This window comes from Moschus berezovskii, chromosome 11 (assembly GCF_049115385.1).
Source record: "Moschus berezovskii isolate FMDL1 chromosome 11, NW_MosBer_1.0, whole genome shotgun sequence".
In the NCBI taxonomy this organism is placed as follows: Eukaryota; Metazoa; Chordata; class Mammalia; order Artiodactyla; family Moschidae; genus Moschus; species Moschus berezovskii.
Genome location: NC_142470.1, coordinates 2,628,986 through 2,639,489, shown reverse-complemented (window position 1 = coordinate 2,639,489; position 10,504 = coordinate 2,628,986). Strand labels below are relative to the sequence as shown.

Here is a 10,504-nt window from a genome sequence, read left to right as displayed (position 1 = left end):
CTGAGCTTCCTGGGCCGCTTCTGTCCAGCCGCCCCCAGCCTCCCACCACCGCCTAGGCCCCACCAGTCTCCTCCATGGGGGCTCCCAGATGCCTCTCCAGTGCCCCCCTCCGGCAGTCCTGGCAGCCTGACCACTGGCCGGGGTGTGCTCCTGCCCCTGGTCCTGGGACCATGGATGCGCACAAAAGCAGGCCTCTCCCCTGGGCCTGGCCATCCCTGGCCAGCTGTGCGCGGCTCTGGGGCACTGCTCCTGCTCCTCCCTTGGACCTGGCTGCCCCCGGCTAGCCGTGCGCGGCTCTGGGGCTCTGCCCCTGCTCCTCCAAGGAGCCTGGGGGCCGCTCCTGTCTTCTGGAGCCAGCCCCAGGGTTGCACCTGATCTTTGCTTCCAGATGGACCTTCATCTCCGGGGGTTGCTAGGGTTGGCGGCTGGGAGGCAGGCCCTGTCCCGGGGATAGCAGCGTGCCCCTAGCAGCTCTCCAGGGAGCCCAGCTGGGCTGAGCTCCAGGGTGGCAGGGCCTACTGTGCGGCTGGCCCGTTGGGACATGTGCCTTCAGGGGTCCTCTGGGACCACCTTCCTTAGGCCAGCGCCAGGGTCAAAGGGCTTTGGGCTGTAGGCCTCTCCAGGCCGGCAGGGTGTGCGTGTGTGTGTGCGTGCGTGTGTATCTCCTGCGTGTGCCGTGGATCAGACTGTCTACCTCCCTGGAGGAGTGAGGGCGCTGCCCGCCTCCTGGCTCATCCTTCCCCAGGAAGTGGGGCTCTGGGGTCACTCCTGCCTCTGCTGGGTCTCCCTGCTGACAGGGCTCTCCTTGCTGCAGGAGGGATGAGCTGGCTGTGTGTGGCGCAGGGTTGGGCGTCTGGCCTGTGAGGAAGCTGGGCGGGTGTTGGGCAGGCCCTGGCCACAGGCCAGAGTGGGCAGGTCACCCGCCGAGGTGGCCAGGGCTCGTCCACCCTGGGGCTCTGGGCTCTGTCCTCCCGTGCTCCTTGTTGACTCTCCGTGTCTGGCTTGTGTTTTGAGCAATAAAGCCTGGTGGCGGTCTGTACGCTCACTTCGTTACCTTTTCCTTCTGGTCCAGAAGGGACGCCCCGACTCCAGAGCAGCCGAGCAGGGGCCCCCAGCCCCAGGGGAACCCGCCATGTCCTCGGGGTGCCGCATGGCCTGCTCCCAGCATCTCAGACGGCGCAGGTGGCTCTTCTGAGCGCACAGCTAGGAGGAGCTGGAGCCTCACGGCCGGGGACTCCCTTCCTTCTGCCTTGCTAAGGGCAGACTGGGGTGGCTGGGGCAGCAGGCCCTGGTGACCTCGGCTGAGTCTTGGGTCTGGCCTGGCTGCTGGGGGCGGGGCTCCCCCACCAGGAGTACTCCCCACTCCCTCCTCTCATTTATTGGTATAAATAGGGTGAACACGGCTTGCCCTCAAGTGCTTCCTGTTCCTGGAAGCAGGGCGGGTATAGGAGGCAGAGTCCATGCTGGGTCCTGTGCCCTGGCCGGTGGGCGTCCAGCGCGTCCCCCGTGGTGTCCACAGGCCCCACAGGAGCAGCTTCCTGTCCTGGTCCCCACAGGGCCACCAGGCGATGGCAGCAGCCGGATGGGGGGCAGCAGCACCCCTGTGCAGAGCCAATCCACCAGCACTGGCCCCGCCTGTCCTCAGCATGAGGTCTCCTAGCGAGGCCTTGTCCCTGGCCTGGGGCCGTGGGATGGCTGCCTCTGCCGGCAGGTCCAGTGGATGAGTGTGTGATGCCGCTGGACGGCGGTGCTGCCTGCCCAGGGCCAGCACGTGTTCCGGGGGCTGTCAGGTCTCTGGGCTGCCCTCCTGTGCCCAGGCCATCAGCAGTGGGTTGCCGCTGCCTCCTGGATACAGGTTGCAGGTTCCAGATGCCAGAGCCCAGCTCTACTGCCCTCCGTGGCGGGGCCCTCTCCGGCGGGGCCTCTCCCTAGTGCAGGAAGGATCTCCTCCCGGAGCGGAAGAAGGACTCAATCTGCTCCAGCGACCGGCCCTTGGTCTCGGGCACGCAGCAGCCGGTGAAGGCCAGGTTCACCAGGCACATGGCGGCAAAGAAGAAGAAGGGGGCCTGCAGGCCAAAGGCGTTCTGGGGGAGAGTGTGCAGGTCACGGCGAGCCCAGCACCAGCTTCTGGCCCGGCTCACGCCAGCCAGCCGGGGGTGCAGGACTCCATCGCGTTACCCGGGTGGACACCCTGGGGCTCCCCACTGCCAGCAGGAAATCCAGCCGCTTTAGCGGGGTGTTCGAGCCCTCCGGGGCTACAGGCAGCCCTCTGGTGCTGGGCCCTGGGACTGACCTCCTCCTCTGAGCTGGAGCCCACCCTGGCCCCAGATACCAGCCTCTTTCTCCCTGGTCCCAAGGCCCACCTTAACTCAGCCTTAGCGTGCATCTGCCTGCAGCAGGCCCGCCACCACGGTGTGGCTGGGGGCGTGCTCCTACTCTGCCTGCCGCCCCCTCCTCCCCGCCATCGCTCTGCCTCCCACGGGCACCAGCTCTGGGTGCCCCCACCCTGCCCTGACCCACTGATGGCACCAGGACACCCTGCCCAAGCTGTCCGCATCAGATCTCCCAACCGCAGACTGAGGACTGCAGTTGGCTTCAGGGCCTGCTGGGAGTCTGAACCGAGTGAAGTTAGGAGGGGGCGCGCTCGGCCGAGAGACCCAAGCTGCCCACCGAAGGGAAGGCCGTGCTCGCTGCCTGGGAGGGTGTGGCAGGGCGGGCGGGCCTGGCTCTGTGGTCCCACTCCGGTCTGGGGGTCGGTTGCCCGACTTCTCCCAACAGTCCCCTGAGCCTAGTGTTTGTGGAACTGAAGGAGCCTTCGCTAAAGTCACTTCACAGTCCCGGGCCTGCTGTGATGGGAGCGCATGCTGAGGCTCGGTGGACACAGGGAGACGCCCTCGCATGGGCCACCTGCACTGGCCAGAGGGGCCCCTGCGCCCGCGGGTCGAGCACTCACCGTCACCAGCAGGAAGGACTTGGTGAGGGCAAAGGCGGTGAGCCAGCTGGCCAGCACGCAGAGCCCCGAGGCCACGCCGCGGGCCCGCAGGGGCAGGATCTCCGACATGAGGAGCCAGGTGATGGGCCCCCAGCCCATAGCGTAGCCTGCCGGGGGCAGGGGGCGACAGGGTGCGCTCAGACCCCGTCTCGGGGCCAGGGGAGGCCTCGGTGTCTCCCTGGAGCTGTTGGGAGATGCTCCCTAACCACCAAGATGGCAGCGCCCCAGCCCATCAGAGCGCATGACGCTGGCCTGCCCCCACCCCTCCACGGGCACACCTACCCATGATGAAGAGCATGGTGGCCAGCAGGGGCACCAGGGTGAGGTAGCTAGTGGGCGTGGCCAGGGGCTGCTCCGTGCCCGCCAGGGCCGCATGATCCAGGCCCAGTGTGCTGTTGGGGGCCAGAGACTTCGGACCGAAATGCACGTAGAGCCCCAGGGTCAGGTTGGCGGCAAACATGCCGGCCGCTGTAGACAGATCAGGGGGCCGGGACCCCATGAGCCTGAGCCCCTCGGCACCCTGCGCCCTCTGCTGCCCGCTCCCCGTCAGGCTCCCACCCCGCTGGCGTTTGGGCTGTCACACCCAGCACGCATGTGTCACAGTTGGCTCGTTCACTCCCGCGAGCCCCAGCTGGCCTTTCTGGATGTTTAGCCCTGCTGCTGCGCCAGGCGCCGGCGAGGCAGAGTCCACCGGCAGGGCAGCTGTGACCCAGGCCCCCCTGGGGTTCCACTGCGAGGGCAGCAGCTAAAGGAGCAAAAGGAAGAAGCACAGGCAACCTGCCTTCACTCACCCGACACGAAGAGCAGGACCTTGCGGCCGGCCAAGTCCATGGTGAGGGCAGCGATCAGCACGGACAGGAGCCTCACGGCGCCCACAATGGCGGCGTCATCCTTGGGGGGCTGAGAGGAGGGAGCCCTGAGGCCAAGCGACCCTAGCCTGCTGGGCCTCTCCTCCACCCCCGAGTCTCCGCAGGGTCAGGCCCCGGGCTCGGCGGCTTTGTGCCGGTCACCCAGCCCAGCATGTGGGGCCTCGCTGGCAGGGGGCACAACCGCCATGCCCACCACTGAGCCCAGGGCTGGTACGGGATCCTGGCACCGCTGCCCCTAATCTTCACGTCTCATCTCATCCCCAGGATGGGCGGGTGAAAGCCTGCTGGCTATTATCTCCAGTTCGCAGAGGAGGAAGCTGAGGTTTATGGGGGGGAGCTGACTTCCTCAGCAAGTGACAGATGCTCTGAACCTGGGATCTGTGGCCCCCCAGGGTCTGGTCTCCCTTGTAATTCCGAGTATCTTGTTTAAAACACGCAAGCCTTACAAACATTACTCAGGACAGGCGGGAGGGACAGAAACAGCTCTGAGACATGGGTGTGCCCGCGGCCCCGGACAGGGCAGACGCTCTGTGGGCACAGCCTCCCTGGGCCCGGGGACAGAGGGGCGGGGCGGGGGCGGGCTCTCACCAGCAGGACCGAGGTGCTGTCGAAGATGGACTGCAGGTAGACGAGGATGGGCGTGATGCCCGTCAGCTGCTGCAGGAAGCGCATCAGCAAAGCGATGGCGATGGGGCGGTACATGTGGGGGTCCCGGGCCTCAGCCCACGACAGGCGGCTGCTCTGGAGACACGAGGCTGCCGCTGTGGGCGGCTATGCCAGCCCCTCCGGCTGGAGCCACCCTGGACGGGGCTGCCCGGGGCTAGGTAGGAGACTCTCTTCTTCCCTTTTCCAGGAAAGGTCCCTGTCACTGGGGCAGCCCTAGCTCTGGGTTCCCAAGGGACCCAGGCTCCTGGGTCAGTGGGTGGGCTGAGGCAGACCCCCTGCTTGGCAATACGGCCAGGTCCCCGGGCATCCACGCGCAGTGCAGACACACCCTGGGCCAGACCCCGAGGCGTCCTGCCCCCGCCCCCTGCTCCTGGAGGTGGGAACTGCTCTCATCCCCGCTGTCCAGGAAAAGCAACCGAGGCTCATGCCAGCAGTGTGAAAGGCCCGTGTCCCACAGCGCTGCGGGACACCCACCCCACGCACACCTGTCTCCGGACGGTGTCCTGGATCTGCTCAAACTCCCAATGGGTGTCGGCATCGGCCCCTCGCAGCCAGGCCAGTGCCTGCAGCGCCTCCGTGTCCCTGCCCTTGGAGAGCAGGAAGCGGGGGGAGTTGGGCATACAGCTGAGTAGCAGGACCATGATGAGCACCGGCCCCTCCCCGGCCACGGCCAGCCAGCGCCAGGGCAGCAGCAGGCCTGCGGACAGGAGCTGTGAGAGGCTGGACACAACCCCTCCCATCGGGGCCTCTGAGCAGCCTCACTCGCCTTCAAGGGTTAGTCCCAGGGCCGCCTCCTACAGGAAGCTTACCCTGGTTGTTCCAAGCTGGGCTGCACTCTGATGACAGGGCCCAGGTTCTTGGAGGGCTCCAAGGGTCATAGCAGAGTGATGGAGGAGTAGCCTGAGCAGCAAGGCCCTGGGGGCCTCTACCAGCAAACACTGACCACCCCCTGCAAGCCGGCCGCACTCCGATCACTTTTCTCCCACCCAAGTACAAACCAGGCCTGACCCTGCTTAGCTTCTGAAATCTGACAAGATCGGGTGCATTCTGGGTGGTATGGCCATACACCTGATCTCTTTTATCTATGGACTTCCCACCTAAGACTATTTGCCAGAAATCATCCTGCTGTTAAGACAGTTTACAAGACTGCCAGCCTAAAAGAACCCTCATGGCCCAGTTAGGTGTGGGGCCTTGTGACCAGAGAGGTACAGGGAGCTGCCTAGAGGCACACAGCTCAATGGCAGCCACCACCCCTGGCCTCCCAGCAGGGGGTTCATTCATGGGCAGGTTTGTCTCCTCCTCTCTTGGGTTGGGCTTCCCTGGGTGTCTTAGACAGTAAAAAAGTTTACCTATAATGCAGGAGACCTGGGTTTGATCCCTGGGTCTGGAAGATTCCCCTGGAGAAGAGAATGGCAACCCGCCCCAGTACTCTTGCCTGGAGAATCCCATGGACAGAGGAGCCTGGTGGGCTGCAGTCCACGGGGTTGCAAAGAGCCAGACACGACTGCGTGATCACCCTTTCGCTTTCTTTTGTCCCTTCCAGCCCCTGCTGCTCAGCGGCCCTGTTCCCCCACCCCCCCAAGCCTGCACACAGGAGGTGTTTTGTGTGCATCCGGATGATACTTGCCGAGGGCATAGAGGGATAGTGACCCGAACACCGCCATGAGCTGGGGTGTGGCGCCCAGGGCCCCGCGAACACTGGGGGGAGCGATCTCAGACACATACACCTGCAAAACACAGCCCACCCGGCCTCTGCTGAGCACGCGTGCTGGGCCCGGCTGGGCTGAGCCCCGGGAGGCAAGGCAGTGGGGGCTTCCGTGGGTTCTCGCCCTGGTGGTGATCTCAGCAGGACCTCAGCTGTCCGGACGGTCAAGTGGGCAGAACCACTCAGCTCTGACATGGGGACGCGAGGCTGGGGGTGGAGGCCCGAGGGCACCCAGACTCTGGCCTCCACTCCCCTGACCCAGGGCTTCGTGCCCAGCTGGGCCTGCCCAGCCCTGACGTGGGAGTGGTGGGTAACATGCGGGGTCCCAGGAGGGGTGCAGGGCGGGGACTTCCCTTTCCTCCCTGTTACGTTGCTCAATGTGGATTTTCTGATTGAGCAACGAGTCTGCCAGGCCTCGATACAGGAAGTTTGGGGAGTCCAGACTGGGGGCAGCTTGGGGCATGGTGTCACATTTCCTCCCAGTCAGCTGCCCTGGGGGTGCTGAGCTGAGGCTCCCTGGCAAACATATCTCCACGGATTGTTGGGGGGCCCCTGAAGCCAGGAGCCCTCAGCTCATGGTGCTCAGTGCAAATACTGAGGCAGTGAGGGGATCGGGCTGGGCAGTCCTGGCCTTACCGGGATGCAGGCAGCTGTGAGCCCCCCTGCGAAGCCTGTCAGCATCCTTCCCAGAAGCAGCATCCAGAGGCCGTGGGCGCCCGCCATCAGCGCATAGCCGGCTGCGGAGGGCACAGCTGAGAACATGATGCTGAGCTTCCGGCCCAGGAGGTCATTGAGGACCATGGCACTGAGTCCCCCGGCCGCCGCACCCAGGGTGAACACGGACTGCAGGGGAAGGACGCGGGCAGGCGTGTCTGGGCACCCGGCACCCCCGACCCTGCCCCATCAGCCTAGAGACAGCTGCTCTCCCAGGCTGTCCCGGGAGCCTGGGCTGCAGGACTGGGGCTCTTGATGGAGTGAGCCTCCTGTCTCCAGAGGGGTACAAGCAGCACGCGGACAGCTGTTTGTGAGGGAAGCCACAACAGGCGTGTGTCGTGGTTCTGTCCAGACTGATGTGCAAATGCCCAGTACCGGCGTGTAGCAGACAGGAGGGTTCTGTGACTTGAAGCCCTTGGGATTTTAAGGTTTGGGGGTTCTCGGACTCCCTGTTGAGTACACGGGGAGTTGGATCCAGTTAGCGACCTGGGCATCCCGCTGAGCCTGTCTGAGCCTCAGTTTCTGCAGCTGCACCCGCCTCACAGGGTTGGCCCGAGTGAACAAGCTCTCATGGGACGTGCCGAGCAGGGGCCCGGCCCAGACTAGGTGCACAGCGCATGTTGCGGGCTATCATCTTAGTTAATGTGCTGAGGTTGCACGTCCAAGGCTACTAAGACGGCAGCTCTAGAATCTTGGGGCTCTGAGGACCCGAGCTCCTTCTACCCACATGCCCACCATCTCTCCTGGCACCCATGTGACCCAGCAGCACTCCTTCCGTTAGTACCAGAGGACCCTGCCTCCCTTCGTCCAGGGAGGTGCCTGCTCTGTTGTGACGGCCCAGTTCCAGGTGTGTGTGGGAACCCTCAGCCCCACTGGGTAGAGATCTTAAGGGACACCTCCCCACCTGCTCCTTCCCACGCCTTCTCCGTCAACTTTCACTTCCCCCTTTCATTTCGGAGCCAGTGTCTGGCCTCACTACCCCCCACCCCTACTGCCGACCTGGAGTGGGTGGGGGAGGGGCAGACCAGGGCCCTGGAGGGGGTCCTGTGGCTGAACTTGAGGGGGGGGCTGGTTTCCTAGCTGGGGACAGAGCTCAGTGGGTCCCCAGTCCCCCTGCCCTGTCTCTTGTCAGCTCAGAGCATGGCTCTTACCCCGAACCAGGATGCCTGGGTTTTGGTCAGACTCAGGTTTGGATCCGAGGAGTGCTCCAGGGCGGGAATGACGGGGGACGTGTAGACCAGGGCATACCCGAAGCTGAAATTGCCCAGCACAGCAGCGAAGGTAGCCAGGAACACTCTCCTGTTCTGCAGGACCCTGGTGTGTGGGGGGGCGGTGCAGAGCCGTCAGGATCTTTGAGTCCCCCCACCTCTAACTGCTGCCTGGCCTGAGCACAATGGCTGCCCGCTCAGAGGGCAGTGCTGGGGACAGCTGGGTCAAGAGCTGGTCGGACTGGCACCTCCCAGGCCTGAGCACCAGCTCCCTGGGGAAACCCCAGGGCATGAGGACAGCCCATTGCTGGGGCTGGGACACGGGTGCAGGGCGCCATTCCCAGAATAGGAGCCCTGGTGTCTGCCCCCAGCTTTGCAGTGCAAGAAGGCTTGCTGCTTGACTTCAGGCAAACCCCTCACCTTCTCTGGGCGTCCATGGCCCTGTCTCTGCCAGCTGGGGGCTGGGCCTAGTACTCGGAGGCGGGGGGGGACCCGGACTAGTGTGTCTGAACGAGGCGGCCCCTTGGTGGGCACTCCCCGACAGTCAGTGGAGGCCCAAGGTCGGGGAGCCAGCTGCCCACTGGAGGTTACCAGGCCATCTGCATCCTCCACCCGCAGGCCCTACGCCCAACGACTCTCACCCGACCCGCGTCCTCTCCCCTGGCGACGGGGGCGGCTTCTCGGGGAAGGTGTCATAGTCCCGTCCTTCGGCTCCCAGCAGCGGCTCCTGCATGACCGGACCCTCCCGCCCGGGCGCGCCGCGAGGGACCCGGGCAGCTCCGTCCAGAGGCGGGTCGGGCCGCAGCGGACGGGAGCATCCGGCGGACCCGGAGCTCCGCCCCCCGGCCGCCATTGGCTGCGGGGCGGCCCTGCCGAGCGGCGTCGGCCAATGGGGCGGCCGCGAGTGGTGCGGATGCTGAGGATGCTGAGGATGCCGGCGCCGAGCGGGGCGGGGCGGCCGGGCTTTCCCCGGGAGCCGACTGGCGTTCCGGCCGCAGTGACCCGAGCCGGGAGGCCGGCTTGTCCCTGGACTCCGCAGGCGCCTCGTGCGCCCCTGGAGGCGGCAGGGCTCGCCAGCCGGATAGGAGCCCTTCACGTGGGGAGACGCTTGGAAGTCGTGCGGGGCCTGGTCCAAGCTGGGTACCAGCCCTAGGGGCGTAGACCGCATCCCTGCATCCCACCCGGGGCCCAGCTGGTATAAATGGGAGTAAGCTGAAACCCATAGAGGGGCCGCAAGGCGCCAGGGTCACCTAGGGGACATCTGTGCCCCTTCGAAGGAAGGCCGTGGGCTCTGCCTTGTGCTCGACTCCCTCTCTCCCTGCCACAGTGCGTCTGGAGTCACCGCAGTCCCCTAACGCGGTGGGACCAGGCTGGCTCGCTAGATGCAGGGCCGCCTCAGCCAGGGGGTGTGGCGTGAAGGCAGAGGGAGGAGGGGGTGGCGGTTCCCCTGGGCGAGACTTGTGTATTTTCCCATTTCTGACTGGGGGAGTAACCTGGGCTTGTAGCAAATCATCCAGGTAATAAGATACAATTTACAAATAGGAAAAGCAGAAACTGAAAATTCCCTGGAAGTCCAACCTAAAACCCCCTCCCCGCAACCAACCAAACAAAAAAACCAACCCAACCCACACACAAACACACACACCACACAACAAAGACAAAAAATCGAGTTACTAGTGTCAACTCTCCCTTTGGACTTTTTCAGAGAGGAGAGAGGAAGATGAATCGGATCCCACTGTGCTGAATCGACGTCCACATATATTTTAAGACAGATCCTTTGTTGTTGAGCATTTGGGTTATTTCCAAATTTTACCTGTCAAAATAGCAAAGAGTTTTAAAACTCGTTACAATTCCCTTTTATACTCATCGAAGTATAACCATATATATTAGAGAAAACAGAGACGAAACCACGTGCTCTGCCAACAGCCTCACCTTCCCCTCTTTTCAACATGTACCTGTTTGCATATTTGCACACTGAATGCACATCAGATCGTGTGACACTTCACACTTCTTTTAAGCATTTTCTTCTTGCTATCGAGGACATAGGCTTTGGAGTCAGCAAATCCAATAAGTGGTGACTCCTGCAAGGCTGCGTGGTCCTCACGACCATAGTTTGAAAATTGAGATAGAAGTCATTGACCCTGAGCAGGGCCTGATGGGGCTTTCCCAGGACAGAACACCACCCTGATGTCCTTCACCTGCCTTTTGTCTATAGAAAAACGTTAGCCATAGAATGAACTTATTCAGAGAAAGGAAAAAAAATGCAGAAGCAAAGAAAAGCAAACAGGAAAAATAATAAAGTTCAGTCATTAAACAGTCAAGGAACTCTTCGTTCCTCCTCAAAGGCTAT

At 63.5% G+C, this 10,504-nt stretch overlaps 1 protein-coding gene across 3 annotated transcripts; it reads right to left on the bottom strand.

The window, feature by feature from the left end:
* Positions 1–1,319: 1,319 nt before the first annotated feature.
* Positions 1,320–8,971, bottom strand: SLC2A6 (solute carrier family 2 member 6). 3 transcript variants are annotated; one of them, XM_055400069.2, is made up of 10 exons: positions 8,796–8,971; positions 8,098–8,260; positions 6,869–7,075; positions 6,155–6,254; positions 5,013–5,224; positions 4,450–4,602; positions 3,784–3,892; positions 3,275–3,460; positions 2,954–3,099; positions 1,320–2,084 (listed from the first exon to the last, which is right to left on the bottom strand). In XM_055400069.2, exons 1-10 carry the CDS (start codon positions 8,885–8,887, stop codon positions 1,929–1,931), a joined length of 1,524 nt encoding a protein of 507 aa, XP_055256044.2. In that variant the 5' UTR covers positions 8,888–8,971; the 3' UTR covers positions 1,320–1,928. The 3 variants fall into 3 exon arrangements, with proteins under 3 accessions (XP_055256044.2, XP_055256045.2, XP_088697137.1); XM_055400070.2 differs by having other exon boundaries at positions 1,320–2,066; XM_088841011.1 differs by lacking the exon at positions 6,869–7,075.
* Positions 8,972–10,504: the final 1,533 nt, after the last annotated feature.

Bases quoted from the DNA above. Each gene is read 5' to 3' on its own strand.
- SLC2A6 (XM_055400069.2), bottom strand. From the start codon at position 8,887: ATGCAGGAGCCGCTGCTGGGAGCCGAAGGACGGGACTATGACACCTTC. The intron at 8,261-8,795 runs GTGAGAGTCGTT...CCCACACACCAG, and splicing joins GGGGAGAGGACGCGGGTCGG to GGTCCTGCAGAACAGGAGAG. The intron at 6,255-6,868 runs GTAAGGCCAGGA...TGTGTTTTGCAG, and splicing joins TCACAGCTGCCTGCATCCCG to GTGTATGTGTCTGAGATCGC.